At 37.7% G+C, this 27500-nt stretch overlaps 1 protein-coding gene across 2 annotated transcripts in view; it reads left to right on the forward strand.

Moving 5' to 3' along the window:
* The window catches only part of LOC122813983 (programmed cell death 1 ligand 1-like), a 211629-nt gene that overhangs the window by 47193 nt on the left and 136936 nt on the right, over positions 1 to 27500 (forward strand). For both annotated transcript variants that reach the window (XM_044086550.1, XM_044086551.1), the window contains exon 2: positions 460 to 804. In XM_044086550.1, the coding sequence (XP_043942485.1) occupies positions 460 to 804 (345 nt within the window). The remainder of the gene's footprint in view (positions 1 to 459; positions 805 to 27500) is intronic.

A 27500-nucleotide genomic window follows, 5' to 3' on the forward strand; every position in this document is an offset into this window, starting at 1 on the left:
ATAAACTGACATGTAAAGACTGGTTAGCTTTTTCTAACTGATTATCACAGATTGCAACATTTTAAAATGTCTTGCAAAGTTCTTGGGAAAATATAAGGACCTGTGAAAGATAATTAGTTTCCTTTTTTTCTCAGATTACCGCATATAGTAAACTCCTAGGAGATATCAGATTAAAAATAAATGATGTATAATCTTACTATTGCTGTGTTTGAGCACCATTTAGTAGTAAATGTTCAGAATCATTTATAATTATATGTTACACTGATAAATTTACCACACTGTCCTTAGGGGCATATTAAAATCATGTGTTATACAGTTGTGCATTTTTTTTTTTTTTTTTTTTTTTTGGAAATCAATAAAAAGTTTTTAAAAAAAGGATGGCATAGTAATTAATAAAATGATGGAAGTGATTTCTGAGACTGTTAACTGGTGGTTTTCTGTCTCATGTTTCTGATGCAGGTACTGCTCTGCAGGTTTTTGCACCAAGATCCCCAGTTACAGGGTACTCTGGTTCCAGTGTGCTACTGGAATGTTTCTTTAATGATACCGCTGAGGCAGTGGACCTCAGTAAACTGGTGCTGACGTGGAGATTCCAGAACAAAGAGGTGGCAAAATATGATGAAGATGCTGATGAAACTGTAACCAAGATTCCAAGAGCAGAGCTGTTTGTGGATGAATTACAAAGTGGGAACGCTTCACTTCTCCTCAAGTATGTTACATCAGGAGATGCAGGCAAATATACATGCTCTGTGCAGTACACGCTCTATGAAATACAGAATAGAAAGTTAACATTAAATGTTTTGGGTGAGTATTAAGGGTGGGAAGGGAGAAATACCCTGAGAATAGTCTTTTTTTTTTTTTTACCTCTTGTAGATATTTATTTCATATACTGCATATGCTAGATACTTTAATAAAAAAACAAGTTTTAGCCATAACACTGTGTGAGCAGAGCTAGAAATTACCTTAATACATAGCACCCGTCCTATGCATTAAATATTATATAAAGGATTATGGTCAGATGTTTTATCATAACCATGTTATATTCAAAAAATGGCTGTTCATAAATTCACCTTAATGGCGGAAAGCAAAACTAGAGAGGCGAATCTTGACATCCATTTCAAGGTGATATGACTACTTTTATGATTACAGAAACTCAATGATATTTCTTTGTAGTACAATGAATCTCCATGTACTACCAGTTACAGACCAAAAAAGGTAGGAATGCTGAGTTTTTTGCATATTTAAAAGCTGTAACACTGTTGCTATATTACAAAGTTTTTATTTCGGTGTACTATCACTTGCCACAAATAAATAAATAAAATGCAGCAAGAGCAAGAAGTGTTTTACAACATTAAAAATTACAACCCAAGCAGCAGTGCCTCACAAACAATGTCCGGTAGCAAGGAATATTTCTGCTCCTCTCACTTATGTAAAAGCTGTAACATACTTTGTATAGCCACACGAAAGCAAAACATCTGGTAATGAGAACTGTATTATGAATTTTTATTATAAACAATTGAGAAAACATCATATCGACAGTTCAACAAAATATGGTTTGACATATAAACAGTTAAGAATCGTGAGAGTAAATATCAATAGAAAGATACAAGCAGTGAAGATGTTTTAGTCTCTTTAGTTTCACATATAGTTCAGGCATATTTTTATCAACCAGAGGAGAAGTTGTGGACAATAATTAATAAAGTGTTGAAGGAATTTATCTAGGAGGGGAAGAGGGCAAAGATCAGGTGGGATAAGTTGATCCTTCCAAAAGAGCCTGATGGTTTAGGATAAGCTGATTTAAAGGGGTATTTTACAGCTTCACAGTTAAGGCTCATACACATAACACAAGCAGGAAGCTATAATTCCAAGTGGAAAGGGAAGATGATGAAATAGGGGTATTCAAGACATAAGGAGAGAGTGGGATTTTGGATGCAGATCCTTAAGGAGAACAACAACAGCAACACAGAATATTGTATTCATAAATTAGCAGAAAGTTTTCTAATAACTATGCCAACACACAAATAGAGGAAATGAGATTTTTCCAGTAGGGATGACTGCAATTAGGGGGAGAATCGGCAAGAGGGGCTGCAATTTATTGGAGAAAACTGGCAAAGAAGCCAAGGTATTAGGAGAAAACAACTAGAGAGTGAAAGGTAATAGAATGGGAAGAGGCCAAGAAGACATTTAGACTGCAGATTAGTGACTGCCTTCCCTATTAGGGATTGATGTTGGGGTATAGGGGACGAGAAAGGGAGAGAGGAATCCTACATGGAAGACCTGTTCTAGTAGAATTTTTAGTTGAATCAAGAACAGAAGCTGCTGTTAAAAAATGGATAATTAGTATGGCATATAAAATATTGCACAATAACTATACAAATAAATTAGAATAGGTTAGAAAAGATATGAAAGAGAGACTGGGTAAGCAGTTCACAAGGAAAAAATAAGAGGACATCAGTATGGCTCCCAAATATGCAACAAAGTCCAGAGGATTTAGGATTTATGCTTGGAAGTGTTTGCATGGGTATTTTTATACCCCAATCAGACTCCAAAGAATGTTTCCTCAGGTAGATGACAAATGTTGGAGGTGTGATGGGGAAGAAAGGGGTAACTGAAAACATACGTTTGGGAGTATGAGTTGGCAGACCTCAAACATTCCCTACAGAGTACTCCTGTCAGAAATATTGGGTGAGCAAATGGATGTAACTAAGGACATTATTTTGTGAGCTGGGAAATATGGTCTGAACTGCCTAAAAGGCTTTGCTAAGTTTAATTCTGGTGACCACCAAAAAAGCAATTACTAGAAACCAACACTGTCTGAAGTATTGAATATTGTAAGAGAGATAAAAGAACTGGAAGTCTGATCTTTAGAAAATATTAGGAGCAAATTACATAGAAAAAAATGTAAATTGTGGGAACTATATGTGCAGAATAATGTTTTGTAGGAGGAAGACTGAAATTTAAGGGAGGGCAAGAATTGAGCAATTTATGTAATGTTAGATTGATGACAGTTTTACAAAAAATTGTGATGTATAATGTTTGCAATTAGGAATATGTTAATATAGTTTGTTTTCTATTATATAAATGTATGTTTAATAAGGCTTTCAAGATCTGTTAGCGTGAATTACAAAAAGCTGACCAAGGAGACCATTTTTCATTTGCTGCTGTCTTCAGCCAAGTTCCGATTATGATTGTGCTATCACAGAAAGTTCTTTAACAACAGGGAAAAGTCTATAAATATGGGTGAGAGAGTATTCTTCCAATATCTACCATCAAGAACAGGTTCAATAGACTGAAACTAGCAGAATCAAGTAGAAAATTTGAAAAAGATTACAGGGACTGTGGACAGTGGTCATTCAGTACACACTACTAATCACAACCTGATCAAGGCTTTTGATACTATCCCCCATGCTGGCATTGTTGAAACATTAGACAAGTTTAATGTAAACTCCATACATTTTCCACTACATTGCAAACTGGATATCCAACAGATTACAAGTTGCACAAATTGCTGATTCTCTCTCTGAATATAAATTTGTATCTAGTGGGATGTCATGGGGACCAGTTCTGGGCCCTCTCTGAATATACATTTGTAACTAGTGGGGTGTCACAGGGATCAGCTCTGGGGCCTCTCTGAACAAAACATTGTAACTAGTGGGGTATCACAAGGATCAGTTCTGGGGTGTCATGGGGATCAGTTCTGGGCCCTGTCTTGTTTGGCATTTTTTTGCAGACTTCCAAGCCAATATTTCAGAGGTCTGATGGGCCAAGATTGCTGATGACTACAATCTGGGCACTCTCATCTACTCATTCACTGATATAAATCAGTTCTAGCAAGGACTGAACTATGCACATACACAGTGTATCAAAAATGGTCTCAAACTAAATGACAAAGTGCAGCATAGTAGCATTTGGCAGAAAGGCTGTTGCCACCTCATTATTATGTTAAAAATGCTATTCCTCTTCAGACAAATGCAATCATGAGACATAGGTACTTACGTAGATAACTCTCTCTCATTCGATCATCATTTTTCCACCATAGTCAGGAAATCCTTCTGTCTGGCGCAGTTAATTTCCAAGGACATATCACCAAGATCCAAATAAATCATCATACCATTGCATTCTTCCCTTATCAGATATATAACTGAATATAACGCCACATTTGTTGTGTACACATCCAAGCATATTGCTCAACTGGAAAGACCCCAAAGATTGCTAACCCAGAAAATTAAAGACATTAAAGCCTGAAGACTTAATTGCAAGTCGAATATGGACTTGACATTACGGATTTCGTACTTGTGGATATACGATGTTTTCATTTTCAGTCTTATTCTTTAAGTAAGTCATTACTTGATGGAATGCATTTCAAGATTTTGAAAATAAACCTATATCTACATCTCTCTCTCTCTCTCTATATATATATACATATATATATATATATATATATATATATATATATATATATATATATAATTTGGTTTAATACGTCTGAAAACTTTATTGGGAAGCCTTTAAACCTGTGGAGAGATATGAAGATCAAATTAGTTATCGATATGAATTCTTAAAGTAGAATAAATCCAGGAGAGGATTAGTTGTTTAAAGACAACAGAAGCAAACGATATATAGAGATAAAGTTTCCAAGAGTCTTACTCTTCGTTCGGCTTTTCCCGGTTAGAGGTTGCCACAGCCGATCACCTGTCTGCTCATGATTGCCAGTGGAGTTTTACAGTGTCGAGTTGCCAGCCCGGCACCCAACCTTCCACAGAAGGCACACACATGCACACACTCACACCTAGGGCCAATTTAGAGTTTCCAATCCACCTACAGCATGTCTTTTGGGATGTGGGAGGAAACCGGAGCACCCAGAGGAAACCTGTGCGGCCACAGGAAGGACATGCAGACTCCACACAGAAGGCACCCCAGCCGAGGATCGAACCGGAGAACCTCTTGCTGTGAGGCAATAATGCTAACCGCTGCACTACAGCGGCTGCCCATAGCGTTTCCAAGAGTAAAGGACAAAAAAATCAAAACAGTGCCAATAGTGTTATCAAACTCTACATGAAATCATGATATTGAAGGAAGAACAGGGTTTTGATATTAGGACAGTAAAATAAATTTGGTACACAGAGAAGTAAGATGTGTTAAAAAGTGCAGATATGACAGCATTGAGTGAAAAATGAAGGAAAGAACACAGATGGGATTGGTGCAGGATGTAACATGACCAGGAGAACTGCACACCTCAAGAAAGTCTAACTGCAAGCCCACTTTGGTCCTTCACTCCCATAATGCACCAGTCTCTTTTATCTTCTCTTCTCTTCTGCTACCCTTATCCTCCATGCTTGAATGATATCTTGAGAGGTCACTAAATAAGTAAAGCCAAATTTTCAGTGGGAGCTTGGTACAAAATGCTGTAGTGTGTTCCCTGCTGTTTCTTTCCATCTTACAGAGAAGTTGGTATACAGACCCTGAGATCAGCAAAAAGCCTTTCATAATACACTTCACCAAAGGCAACAGGTATCCATAAGTGCAAAATGCACACAGGTGCACTCCTCACAGCAAGGGCTTCAATTTGGTGCTCAGATGCCTCTAATGTTGATAAGGCCCTTAATCAGAGTCAAAATCTCAGATGGCAAACATCACCATTAGTGCACAGAGAACCATGACTGGAATACAAACAAATCAGGCTAAACAACCTCTGGGTGACGAGGATAGAAAATAGGAGGATGTAGCATTGTGTAACACAGAAGAGAACAAAACAACAAGACAAGCAAATAAGGAGGAGAAAAGCCACAGTAGGTCAGAGTGGAGGTAGAAATTTAGATTTGTTTTGGGGGGAGTAATCAGCATACAGGATGTATACAAACCTCCTTCCTCATTATAGTAAACGATAGACAAATAAATAACGAATGGTATCATTAGAGTGATAGACAAGGGGGGTAGTGTTGGTTGGGGCTTTAATGTATAATGCACATCAACTTACTTATCTTTCTCCAAGAATTAGATGTTGCTGCATATCCCTAAAAGATGTAAAATATAAAACCTTACAAATTTACTTTAAAGTCACTTATTATCAGTCATATTATTTACAGATTAACTTATATCAAGCATGTTCCATCTGTTCTTACAGCTCTTCAAAATTTAGCTAGAATTCTTCATTCATCTGTGAGTTTCTCTTCAATCTGTCCTTCGCAAATATCATGATATATATATATATATATATATATATATATATATATATATATATATATATATATATATATATGTGTGTGTGTGTGTGTGTGTGTGTGTGTGTGTGTGTGTGTGTGTGAGACAACACCTTTACAGTTTTTAGCATTGCAATGACTATTTCTGTCTACAGGGGTGGTGGACAGGGAACAGAAGTAGATGCGGGAAACATAAGATTCTAGCAGACACTCTTGGTAACCACAAGCCCAGTGGTATGATTTGGAATTACTCTGAAATACTGAATTAGCAGCAATTCTTTAAGGTTTATAGTGTAATGACCTAGATCTGTGAAAAAAATATTTCTAATATTAATTGCTCAACAGAAACAGGTCCCCATCCTTCAATATGACTATATGACCATATGAGGAAGTTGTTATTTATTTGCTCCAATAAATAGTCTTCTTTTTACAAAATGGTATCGCATGGATCACGGTGGCTGTGAACACATGATACATGGGAACACAATGTGATTACTTACCCTACGTTATAGAGACAGTAAAATACTCAGACTTTCACCTGTAGAGCATCAAATGCCTCCTGAGTATGCATTCAAAAACTCACATAATCTTAGCTTCACATTAACTGGACTAACCATTGTGTAGCTGCACAAAATAGCTCTGCTAGCAAACATAAATTCTAATTAGATACTCATTTTATGAAGCCTATACTCATTATCAGACAATAATATAGAGCATCACGATTAATCTCAGATCATAAACCAGATTGCTATATGTTTGAGATATAGATGCCAAAAAATTCACCTCAAGAGTGAACCCGAAAAAGGGAATCTTGGCATCCATGTTGAGAACACATAATTAAGGGTTATAATTCAAAACTCAATCATAATTCTTCATAGTGCATGAAGCTTTATCTGCTGCATGTAGTACCAGTTACAGAAAAAAAAAGAAGAAAAAGAAATTGTAGGGGTGTGAAGCATTTTATCAGCTTTAAAAGCTGGTAGCAAGTGCTCTCAAACAGACACCCCCATACTTCTGAACGTCTTCGCTTAAGAAGTCTGAATAAATCCAAAACTAATGGGGAAACAAAGGGTCAAAATCAAGGACAGTTGTTAAATATTGTTCTAATTCACTTAAAACATAGTTAGTACAACAGCTTTTACATCAAATTTTTTGAACAAGAAGAAGTGTGAAACTCTAATGTCTGGCATCACTGACTGTAATCCTTAGAGATTTACCAGAAAGTCAAACATTTTATAAGGGACAGGGACAAATATGAGGCAAAATCAGGGGTGTTATGCATAATCAAGGACAACAAAGGGGTACACAAGCAGAAACAAAGTGTCCTATAGGAGAAGGCAAAACAGCTTTTAAAATATTTTGTTGTGAGGGGGAACACTTTTGCTGCTGCACTTCCTGCTTCTGTTCCTACTGCTGAGGCAGCTGGGAGAAACTGAGCAGTAATGGAGGGAGAAGAGATTGTTTTGTTGGTGACAGTAGTTGGTTCTGTTAGTCTGACACAAAATTGTTGAAAAGTGTATAGATGGGACAAATAGTCAGCATTTAGCTGACTTTAAACCTCACGATTTTGAAGAAATTGTTGCAACTGAAATTGCTTATGGAGGTTTGCCTGATGAAAAACTGGTTGGCTTATTGAACAAAAGTGATCCTTGAGAAGAGACTGAGATTTCATGGTCAGATATGATGGAAAAGGTTTTTGGAATGGGCGGTGAGTTAGGAGGAAAGGAAATGAGTTGTGAGGTGGATGGATCTGAAGTTACAGGTCAGATGCAGTCTGGAAAACCATATGTTGATGCAGATGGAAAACAAAAGGTACAATAAACTTTATTAAAAAGAAAATAAGATTTGTTATTTAGATGAGAAAGAGGAAATACTAGGTATTCTGTGTGGGACAACTTCGTGTTACCTTTGGGTTTTGAAGACAAAGAAATTAGATCCATGATTCATTTGGGGACAGAGGCATTTTATGACTTAACATTTGAGACTGAAGACTTAATTGAAAGATTTTTGTTTAATTGTGAATAAAGCAAGACTGCTATCCTTCAAATGAGCTTATATTTTCCAGGCAAGGTGCTCAATTAAAAAAGTGTTTATTCAGTTTCATAGTGATGAAATTAAGCTAAAGATGTTAAAAATCATCTTTCATTTATGTTTTATTCAGTTTTTGATATTCTGAAAGTTAAATATGAAAGGAGTATTTGGAATGGGGGATGGGAAATAGATGTTATTTTAAAATATGAAAAAGATGTAACAAAGCATTTACCAAGTGTTACATATGTAAATGATAATAGAGGAACAATTAGGTATATGGACAGCAACCCAGCCACTGGGGATGCACAAGCCAGTACATTTCTTTGTGCCAGTCCCAATCCCGGATAAATGGGTGGGTTGTGTCAGGAAGGGTATCCAGCGTAAAATTTTGCCAAATCATACATGTGGACAACAGTACAGATATACATACCGGATCGGTCGAGGCCCGGGTTAACAACGACCACCACCAGTACTGTTGGCCAACAGAGTGTTGGTGGAAATTGGGCTACTGTTGGCCGAAGGAGGAGAAGAGGGGGAAGGCATGCCCAATGGCAGGTAAAGGCTAGGACTGTGATAGTGAGGGTCAGAACTTTGAATGTTGGCAGTATGACTGGTATAGGGAGAGAGCTAGCTGATATGATGGACCGAAGGAAGGTTGTTATATTGTGTGTGCAAGAGACCAGATGGAAGGGGAGCAAGGCCAAGTGTATAGGAGGTGGGTTCAAATTGTTCTATCATGGTGTGGATGGGAGGAGAAATGGCGTAGGGGTTATCCTGAAGGAACAGTATGTTAAGAGTGTTTTGGAGGTGAAAAGAGTGTCAGATAGAGTGATGTTTATGAAGCTGGAAATTGATAGTGTAATGATGAATGTTGTTAGTGCATATGCTCCACAAGTTGGGTGTGCGATGGATGAAAAAAAAATTTGGAGTGAGTTGGATGAAGTGGTGATGACTGTACCCAAAGGTGAGAGACTGATGATTGGAGCAGATTTCAATGGGCATGTTGGTGAAGGGAACAGAGGGGATGAGGAAGTGATGGGTAGGTATGGTGTTAAGCAAAGGAATGCAGAAGGTCAGATGGTAGTGGAGTTTGTGAAAAGGATGGACATGGCTGCGATGAATATGTATTTTAACAAGAGGGAGGAGCATAGGGTGACATACAAGAGTGGAGGAAGATGCACACAGGTGGATTATATCTTATGTAGAAGGGCCAGTCTGAAGGAGATTGGAGACTGTAAAGTGGTGGCAGGGGAAAGTGTAGTTGGTCAGCATAGGATGGTGGTTTGTAGGATGACATTGGTGATCAAGAAGAGGAGGATGAGTGTGAGGGCAGCACCAAGGATCAAATGGTGGAAATTGAAAAAGGGTAATTGTGAGGTGGAGTTCAGGGAAGAGTTAAGACAGGCACTGGGTGGCAGTGAAGAGTTACCGAATAGCTGGGTAACTAAAGCAGAGCTAGTAAGAGAGATGGCTAGAAAGGTGCTTGGTGTGACATCTGGACAGAGGAAGGAGGACAAGGAGACCTGGTGGTGGAATAAAGAAGTACAGGAGAGTATACAGAGAAAGAGTTTGGTGAAGAAGTGGAATTGTCAGAGAGATGAAGAAAGTAGACAAGAGTATAAGGAGATGAGGTGCATGGCAAAGAGAGAGGTGGTGAAGGCTAAGGATATGGCATATGAAGAATTGTATGAAAGGATGGACACTAAGAAGGGAGAAAATGACCTGTACTGATTGGCTAGACAGAGGGACCGAGCTAGGAAAGATGTGCAGCAGGTAAGGGTGATAAAGGATAATGAGGGAAACATACTCACAAGTGAGGAGAGTATGTTGAGCAGACGGAAAGAGTACTTTGAGGGGCTGATGAATGAAGAGAATGAGAGGGAGAGAAGGTTGGATGATGTGCGGATAGTGAATCATGAAGTGCAGTGGATTAGCAAGGAAGAAGTAAGGATAGCTATGAAGAGGATGAAGAACGGAAAGGCTTTTGGTCCAGATGACATACGTGTGGAAGCATGGTGGTGTTTAGATAAAATGGCAGTGGAGTTTTTAACTAGATTGTTTAATGAAATCTTGGAAAGTGAGAGGATGCCTGAGGAATGGATAAAAAGTGTTTTGGTACCAATTTGTAAGAATAAGGGTCATGTGCAGAGCTGTAGTAACTACAGAGGGATTCAATTGATCAGTCACAGCATGAAGTTATGGGAAAGAGTAGCGGAAGCTAGGTTAAGAAGGGAGGTGATGATTAGTGATCAGCAGTGTGGTTTCATGCCAGGAAAGAGCACTACAGATGCGGTGTTTGCTCTGAGAGTGTGATGGAGAAGTACAGAGAAGGTTAGAAGGAGTTGCATTGTGTCTTTGTGGACTTAAAGAAAGCATATGACTGGGTGCCTAGAGAAGACTTGTGGTATTGTATGAGGAAGTCGGCAGTGTCAGAGAAGTATGTAAGAGTGGTGCAGGATATGTACGAGGGTAGTGTGACAGCAGTGAGGTCTGCTGTGGGAGTGACGGATGCTATTAAGGTTGAGGTGGGATTACATCAAGGATCAGCTCTGAGTCCTTTCTTATTTGCAATGGTGATGGACAGGTTGACAGATGAGATCAGACAGGAGTCCCCGTGGACTATGATGTTTGCTGAAGACATTGTGATCTGTAGTGAGAGTAGGGAACAGCTGGAGGAGACCCTGGAGAGGTGGAGACATGCTCTAGAGAGAAGAGGAATGAAGGTCAGCAGGACTAAGACAGAATATATGTGTGTGAATGAGAGGTAGGATAGAAGAATGGTGAGGATGCAGGGAGTAGAGGTGGCAAAGGTGGATGAGTTTAAATACTTTGGATCAACAGTTCAGAGTAATGGTGGGTGTGGAAGAGAGGTGAAGAAGAGAGTACAGGCAGGATGGAGTGGGTGAAGAAGAGTGTCAGGAGTGATTTATGACAGACGAGTACCAGTAAGAGTGAAAGGAAAGGTCTGCAAGAGGGTAGTGAGACCAGCTATGTTATATGGGTTGGAGACAGTGGCATTGACAAAAAGTCAGGAGTCAGAGCTTGACGTGGCAGAGTTGAAGATGTTAAGATTTGCACTGGGTGTGATGAGGGTGGACAGGATTAGGAATAAGTATATTAGAGGGTCAGCCCAGGTTGGAAGGTTTGGAGACAAAGCCAGAGAGGCAAGATTACGTTGGTTTGGACATGTGCTGAGGAGGGATGCAGAGTATATTGGGAAAAAGATGCTAAGGATGAAGCTGCCAGGTAACAGGAAAAGAGGAAGGCCTAAGATAAGGTTTATGGATGTGGTGAGGGAGGACATGCAGGTGGTTGGTGTGACAGAACAAGATGCAGAGGACAGGAAGAAATGGAAACAGTTGATCCGCTGTGGCGACCCCTAACAGGAGCAGCCGAAAGAAGAAGAAGGTATAAGGACAGCCAAAATCTTATTTTTGTGGGAATTTCAATCATCTGATAAATGAGTGTACAAAGATAAGATGTAATCAATGCAGGGGAAAGGTCATATGATGAATAAGAGTAAAATGGAATATAGAATATGTAAAAGTGAAGGGCATTTTTGGTTTGATTGCAAAAAGAATAAGCAATATAATGCTGAACAGGATGATAAAGAAGGTATTGTAATGTTTGAAAGTACTGTAACTGGGAAAAAGGGGGAAATGGTGTTAATGAAAAAGAGGATGAAGAAATAGAAGATATCTTAGAGGAGGATGAATGTGACTGTACTAACAAAGTCGAAAATGAAGAAGAAATTAAAAATGAAATGTCAGATGTTTGTGAAGGGGGAGGGTAAAGGATGCTAGGAAAGGAAATTCAATGGGTGGTAGTGTAAGGGTGAGTAAAAAACTATTTAAAAATATGTCACCAAAGATTAAACAGAAAGATAAGGAGCTGTTTTAGATATGTTTCAGTTAATGAAAATATGCAATTATGAGGATCATGAAATAGTTAATTTGGGGGGAAAGTAAGAAAAGAACATACTTGTCTTAAAGCTAAAAAGAAGAAGATGTAATCCTTTTAGAGTGCTTTCAGTAAATGTGAATGGTGTTATTAATATTCAAAGATGGATAAGGATACTGGAATGGGGTAGTAAATATCATGTGGATGGTATTCTTAAAGGGGATCTAAGATTCCCACCAGGGGAAGAAAGACTGCAAACAACAATTGTGGGCTGAGAAAATAATATGCAATTTAGGAAGTGAATGCTGATCTAGAGTGGCTGCATTGCGGAAAAACACTAAAATATTTGATGTAACTTATGTTAAGAATGGAAAGCTTAACGGTTCTGGATGGAGAGACTATGTTTACTGGATTGTAGCATTATATACATATACAAATAACAAGTAAAGAGAGAATCTCTTTCATCAAATATTAGATTATGTGGTGATTAACATGAACATTATTAACTGTAGTGGACTTTTAATTGTGATTTAAGAGAAAAATGTAAAAAGATGTTAAAAATATACAAAAAGTGATAAAATATGATAAGCTAGTTATGTGGAATAAGAGTAAACAGACTTATAGAAAAGAAGCAATTTGATTTGAAATTGATTATTTTATACTATCAAAAAGTTTAGGTGTAGCAGATGGGGATAGAAACAGTTTTTTTTCAGATCATTTAGCAACATGGATGGAGGTAATAAAAGAAAGGGAATATATTAAAATAGGAAAGGAAATAAAAACAATAAATGAGAAATTATAGGATATAAATTATAGTATATTATATAAATGGATAGGATATTATATAAACAAAATCAAGAAAAAATAAGGACAATGCTGTTTAAGTAGAGATATTATTTACAAGGGAAAAGAGAGGAAGTGTCTGTATATTTGCATAAAACAGTAAAGCAGGACACTTGCATAATGATGGAAATGAAAAATGTAAAAGGAGAGGTAGAAAGAACACAAGGAAATTATGAGCACTGTAGTACAGCATGTAGAAAATATGTGTAAGGGTAAAAAAAGAAAATAAGACAGAAGTGAAAGTAAAAAAAAAATCCAAGAACAAGTCAAGGAAGAATTTGTAAAAGAAATGACTATTAGTAAATTGGATAAAATACTTAGGAAAATAAATATTGATTTAATATCAGGTCCAGTTAATACACAGTACAAAATGAACAAGAAATTAAGGGGCTGGCTAAGAGACTGTTTTGCAAATATTATGAATGAATGGTTAAAAGAATGAAATAAAATTTGGAGACCTATTAAAATGAATAATACCGATTATCAAACGTTTATGATAATAATACAGAACAGAATGGAAGGAAGGATGAAAGGCATTATGGAAGAAAGTATATCTGGTATAAAAGGGAAGGTATGTCAGGAATTATTATTGGGGGTTTGAGAAATTGTGGATTGTATTATATGTAAAAGGGAAGATGTAATACTTATGGTAGGTGATAATTAGCAAGGCATTTGATTCATTGGGATATTATGATTTGTGCAATGTTATAGAAAAGTGTGGAATATATAATAATAGAATTACGAGTGTGTACATATCAGCATGACAAAATAATAGAGTGAGAGTGTTAGTGAATGAGTGGCTATGTAAAGAAATATGCATTCATTGTGGTATAAGATAAGGATGTCCCATGAGTGGGATATTGTTTGCATCAGTAACGAATGTGCTATTGAATAAAGTAGTTTATAAAATGAAAGATGTTAAACATGTAATGCAAAAGGAAGTGGTGATTCCAGTAGTTTTGACATATGCAGATGATATAGTAATGGTTGCTAAGAATAAATCAATGATAAGGGAAGTGTTGTTTTGGGGTTTTTTGAATGAATATTTAAAGGAAAGGGGAATTACTTTGAATAAAGATCAATGTAAATTTGGATAATGTGAAAATTGTAGGGGCATATTTTCCAGTGAATGCATTATCTTTGTTAGGAATACAATTTTGGAAAAATGATGAAGTTATGAGACAATGGGAGGGTTTGATAAAAGAATGAAAGTAATATGCCTTATGTGGAACAGGTATAGAAAGCTCATCTGGTAAATTCTGTTTTAATGGGAAAAATAGCATACATGTCAAATGTCTATGTGATGTCAGGAATATATGAAGATAAATGATGAAATTAGTGCTTTTTTTCTTATGGGGTTCAAGATTAAAGCAAGTAAAATAGTTGTATTGTATAGGAGTGAAAATGAAGAGGGATGACTTACTAAATGCAGTTGTTAATTCTGCTTCTTTACGCTTCTATAGAGTTTTAAAATTGGTAAAGAAAGAGAATGAGGAACCTTATCTGCAAGGCCATGGAGAGAATCATCATGGACCTTATTAACAAAGACATTGGTAACCTCCAAATACTTGACCCTACTCAATTTGGATTTATAAAAAGGAGATTGTGCCTGTTAAACCCGGTGGACTTCCTCAAGACAGTCACCAAGGCCCTTGATGAGGGGAAATCTGTGCACACAGCGTAGCTAGACTTAGCAAGGTTTTTGACACTATTTCCCACTCAGGCATAATTGACAAACTCACCCAGCTAGGTATCAACCTGTACATCATTAGATGGGTCACTAACTGGCTCACTGATAGAACCCATATAGTCAAAATAGGGGATCCATCTACAACAGCAGACCTATAACCAGTGGTGTTCCACAGGGATCAGTCCTGGGACCTCTATAATTTCTCTGAAGTGCAAGCTAAAACTAAAGGTCTGTGGCTGACAAGGTTTGCTGATGACTGCAAACTGTGAGCAGTCATACAATCTCCAAAAGATGTCAACATCCTACAAGAGGGTCTTAAACAAACAAATGACTGGTGGAAAGTCATGCCTTTAAACTCAATACAAAAGAAATTATTATCATCCCTTTCAGTAAAAGTGATGTTACTGCTAACTACCACATCAATAACAACATCCTAAGTACACATTCAGTGGTGAGAGACCTGGCCACACAGGTTGACAGCAGCCTTTCCTTTGATCATCATGTCTCCATAGTAGTAAGAAGGGCATTCTATATTGCTCATCTCATAACTAAGAGCGTTGCCTCCAAAAAAAAATAAATTATAACCTCTCTGTACTCTTTCCTCATCAAACTAATAATTGACTACAATGCCCCTTTTAGTATGTACAGTTCCAAGCACCTGCAGTAATTGAAGAGACCACAAAGGTTCTTCACAAGGAAAATTCAAGGTCTTCAGCATCTATCCTATGAGGACCATCTGAAATCACTAACACTTTATTCTGTTTCATACAGACTGCTCAGAGGTGATCTCTGCCTTGCATATAAGGCAATCTTTGACCCTGCTTTATTGAAAATGCTGCATATCCGTAAGTCAAATGATACATGGGTTACTTGCTCTAATGGGCTTAACCTGGTATGTGACATTAATAGAACCTGCTGGAACCTGCTGGAGGGACAGATTTGTCTCACAGAGGGTACCACACCTTTGGAACAGACTCCCGCTTCATGTGAAGTGGAGCACCTCATTGGCCGTCTTCAAACGCAATCTGGACAATTGGATGGGTAAATGTAATTTCACCCCAGGGGTTCCACCTATGTCCCTCTTGGACAGAGGTGAAAAGTGATGATCGTGGATATAAGGGTAAAACTTGGCTAGGCTTGTAATAGTCCTAGGGTCATTAGCCTAGTAACCTCCTATGATCGTATAATAGTGAAAATATTTAAATATAAGTAGACATTTTTTTTATACTTGATTAAAATAAGAAAAAGAAATAAAGATTACAAAAATGAAGAAATTAAAAATTATCAAGAAAAATATTGACATGGCAGATGAAAATCGATGATAAAGAAACAATAGAAGGCTGTGGTATGATAATGTAATCAAACAATATTATTATGTAAATCCATGGAAAATTTTTCAGAAGAAGTAATAAAAGCCATGAAAGTAGGGAAAAAGTAGAGTACTGAGACAGTAGATTGTCAGGATGTCCTGTGGAAAATGGTAATAAATAAGTTACTAGTAAAGGGGAATATGCAATATATAAAAAGAAAGTTGAAATAATTTGTTTATTTTGTTTTGAGAATAGTAATGATGTAAATAATTTAGATATAAATGTGATTATGTATGGATATTATAAAAACAAGAAGAATGAATATGTGAGAAGAGTAGATACAAATTTATTTTATGTAACATGGGTTACTTGGAATGAAAGATTGAATGAAACTTTATTTGATGGGTAATGGATTTTGGCTGATAATTATGAAAACTTAGACTATGGTTATAGAAGAAGGAGGGGGGGGTCAGTTATGGGAAATAATAATAATAATGATGATGGTATACAGGAATGTGTAAATATGTACATGTTGTAAATTTGTAAATAATGCTTTGGATATATTGTATTAATAAAAGGACCCCTACTCATTCTGATAGGTCCCATGCAATCTTTTACATCCACCTGAGCTACCACCAATTCAAGCAGATCAGAACTCAGTTTAACATCTCAGCTGAAGGATGACACACTCAGGAGTGCAGCTCTCCCCTTATGCTGCACAGCAGTGTCAGAAATCAATCTATCTGCTGTGGGAGTAGAACCACAGCCTTCTGCTTCAAAGGAAAGTATGCTGCCTTTTTCACCACTGACACTAAAACCTGTTCATATGTTATTCTGCCGCACTTTCAGTTTGAAGCTCTGACAGCTTTAAAAGCAATAGTATCTACTGTCACGGTTCTTTGCCAGCTGACATTGAGTGCTGTAAGTCCCTAGAACAAACCCAATCTTAACAGTCATTTGCATGTTCTTAACAAGGTTTTGTTAAGCAGTCCTAACTGCTGTTAAGGTTGGTCATCATGTAGGAGAGTGCTTAATAAGTATATGGTTTTCCTGATTTCAGAATGTAATAAATGTGCTCCATGCATTACGAGGATATCAGTAGTGGGTCATTTTTTCTGTTGTTAAATATATGCATTGCCTGCTTCACTTGTATTTCCATAGTTGTTTTAGCTTTCATTGTATTGTGTGACAAAATCATTAAGTTGTGTGACGTTATGTCTAATCTTGTTATAGTCTGTTTCTAATTATTTTTTTACATTATGCATTACTTTTCATTGTATATAAAATTATATATGCTAATTATGAAAGCATTAACTGCCCTTGCTGAAGATTGTATTTAAATATGTTACTTGTTCTTGTAGCCTTTCTCCCGGGCAGTCAACTTAAAACAGATACTGCCCAGATGGACATCCCACCTCATCAAATGCAAATAAATAGTTATGTATATAAATCATGCTCCATTGAAAGTGGACACTTGGACATTCTCAGGCATCAACTCTAAGTAAATAAATGGATAAACAAATAAATACATAAACATAATCATTCCAGTGAGACCGTATACAACTAAGTATGTAAGTAAATGAATGAATAAATACATAAATAATTGGACACTGCCCACCGGATATTCGTGGTCATCAAACTTAATGACTGCACAATGTTAAATTAATTTCTATATTAGAATATTAGAAATGTATGCAAAATGTTTACCAGTTCAGTACCTCTCCCACTAAGGAGTTCTGGAAAATGTAAATCTCTTGTTGAATCCCAGTCATACTGAGGCACGTCACCCCTTCTTATAGGAGAGCTGTCACTAAAGGGCTTAGGAACAGCTTTCTCCATTCAACGGTACTCACTAACTACTGACATACAGTCTACACAGCAGACACTTTGCATTGCCTTCTGATAAAATTCCATTGCAAAAAAGTTGGAAAACTACAAATCATGAAACTTTGGTCTAACATCTAGCTTTCAGGTACTACTGACTTTGATGGCACCCGAAATTTATCGACCTACCTTCTGAAACCTTTACAATCCCATTATACTCTTTTTAAACAGCAAGGAAGGGGTAACACCTTTCACTTGGAAGTGCCTACGTTATGGTCATCTGCACTGGTCATTGCTATAGTTAATGAAGGTGATGGACTGTATCCATATAACTATGCCAATCAGTGTGGCATCGATACATAAGTATGCCAATCAGTGTGGCATCGATACTGTATAAACCTTTTCTGAAGCTGTGAAGACAGAAATAGATCAAAGGCAACATGGTTTAATTACAGGTTGATCATTAGTGCAATTGTGTTTTACAGAACTAGACACATATGATTTGGGTCTGAATACAGATGGCATCCATTTAGACTTGTCTAAAGCATTTGGCAGGATTCCATATAAAAATGTCATCAGTCAGTTATTCCTCTGCAACTTCAATTTATGCATTGTAAAAAGGGTTCATTCATGGCTAAATAGGTGTACACTTCATGTGAGAAAGGGAAACTATTCTTTAGTACAACAAGCAGGTGTGAGGGGTCCATCAGAACTCTGTCTTGGGGCCACTTTTATTTAATGCCTTTATGCTGTCAGTGCTAGAAGGATAGGAAGTCAGCTGTAGTAAATTCACACGTGACTCAAAAATAACCTTTCCACTACTAAACATGAAAAACAACTATCTATTTTTTCCCAATATCAATTGAACCACTTGTTATCATGTGCCAATGAGCATGGCACCCTGTTTAATATTTAAAAATATACAATTATCCACTTTGGTGAGGTGAATCAAATAGACATTATCTGCATGCATTAATTGGACAGGTTATTAATGGTACTGAATGCTATGAAGATCTGCTGAGTAATTATATTACACCTGGTTTTCTTTAGACTACATATTGTCACATGGACAGAACTGTTCCAGTTTTATGAAAAAAGACCCAAAGGTCACCACTTTCGACTGTCTAGGTGTTGAAAAAACACAGTGCCTTCAAAGAAAATGACATTTAAGACTGCAGCATTCATCTGCCTCAGCTATTAGTCCTTCTTGTTTTCATTTGTCATGATGCTATCAGCTTGAGTTATTAACTGCTCAGTACCTATTATTTCTTTTAATGTTGAGCACATATATGATTTGCCTTCAGCTGATTGACTAACATGTACATCGACATCCTGAACGTAAACCACTGTATGCCGGAAACCAAAACTTTGACTACCTACTACTACACATGCACCAAGAAAGTACCTCATTACATGAACTTTAAAATATTTTGCCACCTGCACCTCCCATACCCCCACACTAATTATATATACCAGTTCCAAGATCACACAGTCCTCAGGGAAAGGGAATATTCTCATACACAGGGATTGCCAATATTTCACACTTATCGACTGTATGTAAAATTAAAGGAATGTGGGCGATTAAACAAATGTTGACTAAACCCCCTGTCGGCCAAACCAATGGAACATATATGTGTATATATATATATATATATATATATATATATATATATATATACATATATATATATATATATATATATATATATATATATACATATATATATGTGTGTGTGTGTGTGTGTGTGTGTGTATATATATATATATATATATATATATATATATATTCATAATTCCCAAATTTCATAGCATGCAACTGAAATTTCATTTTCTAAGAACCAAAAATTGGAATATGTCCTTTAAAGCTAACATCATGAGATAGAAAAAAAATAAAAAACAAGGGCTTTTGTTTGAATCATAAATACAGCCTTTACCTTACTAGAAGACTGAATGAATTAAATTTGCATTCGGTTTAATACAGATCAGGGAAGGGGGCTTAAAAATCATGTTTTCATGCTTCTACCTTGACCTTAAATTTGATTATATATTGACATCAGTACCAGGAATAGTCATTTTTTATATTATGTGCAACATGATAAAACTATATGATTTCTGTATGAGCTGCTAAATTATAGAATTCCATAATAAGAGTAGAGAAATAATTTCATTGCTACAATATAAAACAAGCCTTGAGGAGTATTTTAGCCCTTATTAAGGCCAGCTAATGTATTTACAAACTTCTAGATGGTCCAGTGAATGCAGCATGTACTTTGAAGTTTAATTTCACCAGAAAAGGTCTGAGCGAAAGCCATTTCAGAAAGTATTATAATTTGGATGTATCTAATTCAGTCAGCATAAACTACATCAAAGAAAAGAGCTGTGAGATGTCATCTACCTCACTGCTTATGAGCTACCTGATGAGTAGACTAAGCAGGGGTAGATGAGTCAGCACCTTCACAGACGTCCACCCTACTGATAAGAGGATTCCACAACATTCACTCCTAGTCCATTATTTGTTTCCAATATTTGTCAGTAAGATGTGGAGTCAGCTGTGGTAACAATATCCGACTCATTCAGTCCTTAGGTAACTCCACTCTCCAATGTGGAGTCAGCTGTGGTAACAATCTCTGACTCATTCAGTCCGTAGGTAACTCCACCCTCCAATGTGGAGTCAGCTGTGGTAATAATCTCCGACTCATTCAGTATGTAGGTAACTCCACTCTTCAATATGGAGTCAGCTGTAGTAACAATCTCCGACTCATTCAGTCCGTAGGTAACTCCACTCTCCAATGTGGAGTCAGCTGTGGTAATAATCTCCGACTCATTCAGTATGTAGGTAACTCCACTCTTCAATGTGGAGTCAGCTGTGTTAATAATCTCTGACTCATTCAGTCCGTAGGTAATTCCACTCTCCAGTCAGCTGTGGTAACAATCTCCGACTCATTCAGTCCATAGGTAACTCCACTCTCCAATGTGGGGTCAGCTGTAGTAACAATCTCCAACTCATTCAGTCCGTAGGTAACTCCACCCTCCCATGTAGAGTCAGCTGTGGTAATAATCTCCGACTCATTCAGTATGTAGGTAACTCCACTCTTCAATGTGGAGTCAGCTGTGCTAATAATCTCTGACTCATTCAGTACGTAGGTAACTCCACTCTTCAATGTGGAGTCAGCTGTGGTAACAGTCTTCGACTCATTCAGTACATAGGTAACTCTGCTCTCCAATGTGGAGTCAGCTGTAGTAATAATCTCCGACTCATTCAGTATGTAGGTAACTCCACTCTTCAATATGGAGTCAGCTGTAGTAACAATCTCCGACTCATTCAGTCCATAGGTAACTCCACCCTCCAATGTGGAGTCAGCTGTGGTAATAATCTCCGACTCATTCAGTATGTAGGTAACTCCACTCTTCAATGTGGAGTCAGCTGTGTTAATAATTTCTGACTCATTCAGTCCATAGGTAACTCCACTCTCCAATGTGGAGTCAGCTGTGGTAACAATCTCCAACTCATTCAGTCCGTAGGTAACTCCACTCTCCAATGTGGGGTCAACTGTAGTAACAATCTCCGACTCATTCAGTCCGTAGGTAACTCCACCCTCCAATGTAGAGTCAGCTGTGGTAATAATCTCTGACTCATTCAGTATGTAGGTAACTCCACTCTTCAATGTGGAGTCAGCTGTGTTAATAATTTCTGACTCATTCAGTCCATAGGTAACTCCACTCTCCAATGTGGAGTCAGCTGTGGTAACAATCTCCAACTCATTCAGTACGTAGGTAACTCCGCTCTCCAATGTGGAGTCAGCTGTGGTAACAATCTCCGACTCATTCAGTGTGTAGTTAACTACACTCTTCAATGTGGAGTCAGCTGTGGTAACAATCTCTGATTCATTCAGTACATAGGTATAGGTAACTCCACTCTTCAATGCAGAATCAGCTATGGTAACAATCTCTGACTCATTCAGTCTGCAGGTAACTCCACTCTCCAATGTGGGGTCAGCTGTGGTAACAATCTCTGACTCATTCAGTACGTAGGTAACTCCACTCTCCAATGTGGAGTCAGCTGTGGTAACAATCTCCGACTCATTCAGTCCGTAGGTAACTCCACTCTCCAATGTGGAGTCAGCTGTGGTAATAATCTCTGACTCATTCAGTATGTAGGTAACTCCACTCTTCAATGTGGAGTCAGCTGTGTTAATAATCTCTGACTCATTCAGTACGTAGGTAACTCCACTCTTCAATGTGGAGTCAGCTATGGTAACAATCTTCGACTCATTCAGTACATAGGTAACTCCGCTCTCCAATGTGGAGTCAGCTGTGGTAACAATCTCTGACTCATTCAGTACATAGGTAACACCACTCTTCAATGAGCGGTCAGCTGTGGTAACAATCTCTGACTCATTCAGTCTGCAGGTAACTCCACTCTCCAATCTGGAGTCAGCTGTGGTAACAATCTCCAACTCATTCAGTACGTAGGTAACTCCAATCTTCAATGTGGAGTCAGCTGTGGTAACAATCTCTGACTCATTCAGTACGTAGGTAACTCCGCTCTTCAATGTGGAGTCAGCTGTGGTAACAATTTCTGACTCATTCAGTACGTAAGTAACTCCGCTCTCCAATGTGGAGTCAGCTGTGGTAACAATCTCTGACTCATTAAGTACATAGGTAACTCCACTCTTCAATGCAGAATCAGCTGTGGTAACAATCTCTGACTCGTTCAGTACATAGATAACGCCACTTTTCAATGTGCGGTCCACTGTGGTAACAATCTCTGACTCATTCAGTATGTAGGTAACTCCACTCTTCTCAGCACTGCCAGTTCAATCTCAAATATTCAGCTGACATTGAATCAGGGGGTCCATAAGCTTGAATTATGGCTGTAAAGGTGAAGCCAGCTGTCCTTATTTCTAAGAGGCAACAATGCAGAAAACATATCCATCCATCCATCCATCCATCTAGCCATCCATCCATCCATCTAGCCATCTACAACCCCTTTTCCCATTTTTACACACAGGGTTGGGGTGTCACTTCTAAAGTGACAATAGCTAAATTTCTGACCAAATGAAGTAAATGCATATTAAATGCATATATGCATTTTCTGACAGCAAGCACATATTTAACCTGAGTTTGACAGCTAGATCATAGCATCTGTATTAAAATATAAGCTTGTTTTTATATATAGCATGAATAGGAAAATGTAGAAAGGTGGACATTACATTTTGGCCCAAATTTAGAAAGGTTACCATGAGGTGTAGACAATGTGTATACCATTCAGTGACCTTTCTGCATTCAGAGACAGCTCTATCACAATGTATACACCATTCAGTGACCTTTCCATACTTAGAGACAGCTCTATCACAATATGTACACCATTCCCTGACCTTTCTGCATTCAGAGACAGCTCTATTACAATGTGTACTCCATTCACTGACCTTTCTGCACTCGGAGACAGCTATATCACAATGTGTACACCATTCAGTGACCTTTCCATACTTAGAGACATCTCTATCACAATGTGTACACCATTCAGTGACCTTTCTGCACTCGGAGACAGCTCTGTCACAATGTGTACACCATTCAGTGACCTTTCCATACTTAGAGACAGCTCTATCACAATGTGTACACCATTCAGTGACCGTTCCATACTTAGAGACAGCTCTATCACAATATGCACACCATTCAGTGACCTTTCTGCATTCAGAAACAGCTCTATTGTAATGTTTACACCATTCAGTGATCTTTCTGCCCTCAGAGACAGCTCTGTGGTGGTCCCTTTGCACAAAGACTTGCAGTACTGCAGAGGGATGTCTTCAAAGCCATGATAGATGCTAGTAAGCTATATCTGCAGAGAGACACATGCTAATTAGCCATGCACTTTCCCTCAGAACTGCCTGTTGTAAGCCATTTTTGTGGCCAACAATTACTCAGCTGAGCAACTTAACACAGTCACTCCTGCATGCTTGTGGTAACAAGCACTGCCAGTGGGAACAAGGTTGCACAGTCTAGGTAAGTGCAGTAGGGGAGCGGAGAGGAGGTGTTAGGTTTAGGGTGGAGGAAGGAAGTGTAATGTGGAGCAATGATGAACTAAGGGTTGAGGAGGAGAATAGGGGTTTTAGATTTATTGTGCAATAGGGACTTTAGGGTTAGGGAGGATAAGGGGATTTTAAATTTAGGAAGCAATCGGGACTTTAGTGCTAGGGGATTGGGTGGGGGGTTTAGTTTAGGATTTGGTTTCTGACAGGTTTGGAAAATTTTTTTCACTTTCTTATTAGTTTTGTTGAAATAAAAAGTATCACATGCAGTGTAGTGAGCATGATAAATCATATGATTTATTTCATGTGTACCCCTCATGGATCTAATGTTCATCCTTTAAAACCATTCATGACATAAGGGCTGAAATCCAAAGCATAAACATGTTTCATTAACTATATCTGTTGTTCTAACAGTATTTTTATTTTTTCAATCATACTTTTAATATTAGTATCCCTTTCATCAACAAGCCTGGGTAATTCATCTACCACTTCTGCCAGAACTTCATTACCCCTAAGGACTTCCAAATATTTCCTTACGATGTCCTTCATTGGCCTACTATCAAAGGTAAATGAAAGAACTACCATCTTATTAGTCTAACAACAGTAGGGGCTATCAGAGGTACTCACGTGAAACAAATCAACAGATTTATCATGCTCAGTGTATTACGTGTCATAGTTGTTATATTGGCAAAAGTAATAGAAAATTGAAAGATATGGTAGCTGAACATTTGAAAATTATTAAGAAAAGGGATGAAAAAATGCTACTTTTAGGCACAGTTTACAGTGCATTGACTTTTTTATGCGGGGAAAAAGTAGAAACTGATTGTATAGCTGGAGACTTAGACTCCTGCTGAGGCATGAATTAATGTGCCTCTTTCATTTCAACACCGTAAGGAAACCAGGTTTAATTGGATCCATTAAATTGGCCTCTTTCCCCAAGAGAGATCACTTATATTGAGCTGTCATTGGTTATTCCAATCACATACCTGCCTGAAATATATGTTTAAACTGTCTGGCACTGTTTATCTCAGTCTGAAGAAGTTTAAGAAGTTCACAGAAAGAAATGGTTAAATGACAAGAAGACGCCTAGTCAGTACAGTGTAAATTCTCGTCAGAAGCAGTTCGGTTGTCAAGTAGTTGAAGTGTTTTATTAACGCAAGAGCTTATGAAAGATATGTTTTGAAGCTTTTTTGGGAATTGTTTTTGAAGACATAGGAGCACTATTTTTGAAACTACACTACAAAACCACATGTTAGTAAACAAATACAAGGTGCTGTGTGCACATAGTGCAAATGGTACACACACAGTGGTTGTGCATGCAACAATTTAACCTGTAAATTGCACCTTTGTGTGTGCTATGCACCTTGTGTGTTTTTAAAAGTTTTTTTCGTATAGTAAGTTTTTTTACTGTGAGTTGACTGTGGTGATACTATGTCAAAAAGTGGATTTTGTACTAAAGTCTGGTTTTATTATAGCACGCTTCAACAACTTATACTTTCACAACTAAAGTTTAAGAAGTTTCTAGTACATTCTACAGAACCAAATCACTTAGAAGCATTTTTGGCTTTTACTGTTTTAGTTTTAATAAAAGTTTTATTACTGGTGACCACTCACAATTTGGCACAGCTTATTTTAATTTTGTTTTTTGATTCTAAGGATTGCAGTGATTACTAAGCTTTTGTATAATGCAAAAACTCCAGGAACTGAATAACACTAGTGTCGCGTAAGTGAGCTGAGTTGTTGTGTGATGTGGGGGTTGACAGATGAAGATAGGGGGTTAGAGTCCAAAACTTCAGGGGAGTGTTGCAGAGGATCTCTAATGATGACCTAACTGAAGGCTCCACACAGACTCACCCTAAAAGAGTATAAAATGTAGGTGGCTGTGGACATCCTAACTCTGTAAGGAAAATAATCTTTGATAGCTGTCCTCACACAGTCCACACATGCCTGTCATAAATAATGCAGTTTCATAACAATGTAAGTTAGTGAACCACATTCCTATTTTATGACCTCTACTCACAATGGCCAAGTGTGTCCAACACTGACTGAGGATAATGAATGCATTAATGACCAATCATACTTAAGTAAAGCAGTGTGTGCAGAGTAGTAATGGAACTACAGAGCATTTGTCAGCAGTGCACTTGCCAAATGGATTAGAATATAAAACAGTGATGAGGGGAGAGGGGACAAACGAAAACGGTGACTAGACTGGGCGTGCAAACATGAGGAACCTGACAAGCCAAAAGAGGTTAAAAGAAAACAATGAAAAATGTGAAATGATGAGGACCATGTATTACATTTACCACATAAGTTTTGCACACCATTATAATGCATGAAAAACGATGCAGAGGATCAGAGGGGTTGCACTGTACCATAACAGAACGCATGAGGTGTAAGAGATGGTTCTGAGCATGTATGGCAGTGTACATAGGAGAACTGGGTGAATATAAGTCATATGTGTGTAGAGAACAGGGAACTGATAATGCTGAATGGAGAGGATACTGAACGGAAGACATGCTGGGGGACAGATATCCATATACAAGACAAATAGTTCAGCTTTGGACATATTGGGTAGAACCACACTAGACAATCCACTGAAGCAGAGTGTCAAATAAACACAGCTGTACTTTGCCTGACTTTGTCGTGGCTTGCATAGATGTTGACAGTACAATTGCCATCATATGTAGTAACACGCCTATTAGAATTGTGGAGACTGGCTTAGTTACACTGAGAGCTACATACACAGCAGGCTGACTTTTCAGGCATGCCTGTCCGATTAATTCTTGCATTGGGTTTGGTGCAGCAGTTGCACAAACTATTTCAGAAATTAGTGTGAGTGTGTGACCATTCATGAAGGCTTGTATGAGCCCTCATTTAGATACACAGATGAGCAACTATGTAAGCCCTCTTTTAGAACTGCCTACATGGGGAAAAGCTTTCCAAGATCAGCGTAGTAGTCCCTTTATCACACAGTAATTTTTCAGGGATCCAAGCCAACATTTATCTGTAGTAAATGGTCTCTCTCTTTTCTCTCTGCTATAGTTTATCTTAAATAAATGTTAGTGCCAAATTGGGATCTACATTTCTTTGCTGTATGTCTCTTCCAATCTATAGAAAGAGTTGCAGTGCATCTTTACATAATAATACATTAACTGAATCAATATAGTGTTGGAAAGTTTAAGAAAATTGTTCACATTTTGCTGTTACTGTTTTGCTTAGTGTATACCAATGTCTAGGGCTTCTGTAAAATATATTTCAGGTTGCAATGCTTTGCATGTGGAATTTAATTTGTGCTAATACTATTTTTAGTTGTATATGGTCACGTTCTTCTAGATTTAAGAGACTTGTTTAAAGTGCTGATAAAGTGTTTTCATATCTCTGTAATTTACTGGATAAATGCATGATACACCCAAGGAAGTATTATTTCACAGAGTGAGTGGTTGAACGGAACAGCCTACCAAATGAAGTACAGACATAAATAGCAAGATAACTGAGTGATGTCTTGAAGAGGCATGTGACAAATGTATGAGAAGCAAGGAGGGACATACGTTTCCATTTGGTTAGATCAGATTTGCTAAGTACCCTACAGTCAGAAAAATGGGCAATTCTGCATTATTATACTTGTTCGCTTTACAGCCTGACATATATAAGTAGTCATAACTATCTTTATTTA

Source organism: Protopterus annectens, chromosome 10.part0, assembly GCF_019279795.1.
Source record: "Protopterus annectens isolate FY-2018-M chromosome 10.part0, PAN1.0, whole genome shotgun sequence".
In the NCBI taxonomy this organism is placed as follows: domain Eukaryota; kingdom Metazoa; phylum Chordata; order Ceratodontiformes; family Protopteridae; genus Protopterus; species Protopterus annectens.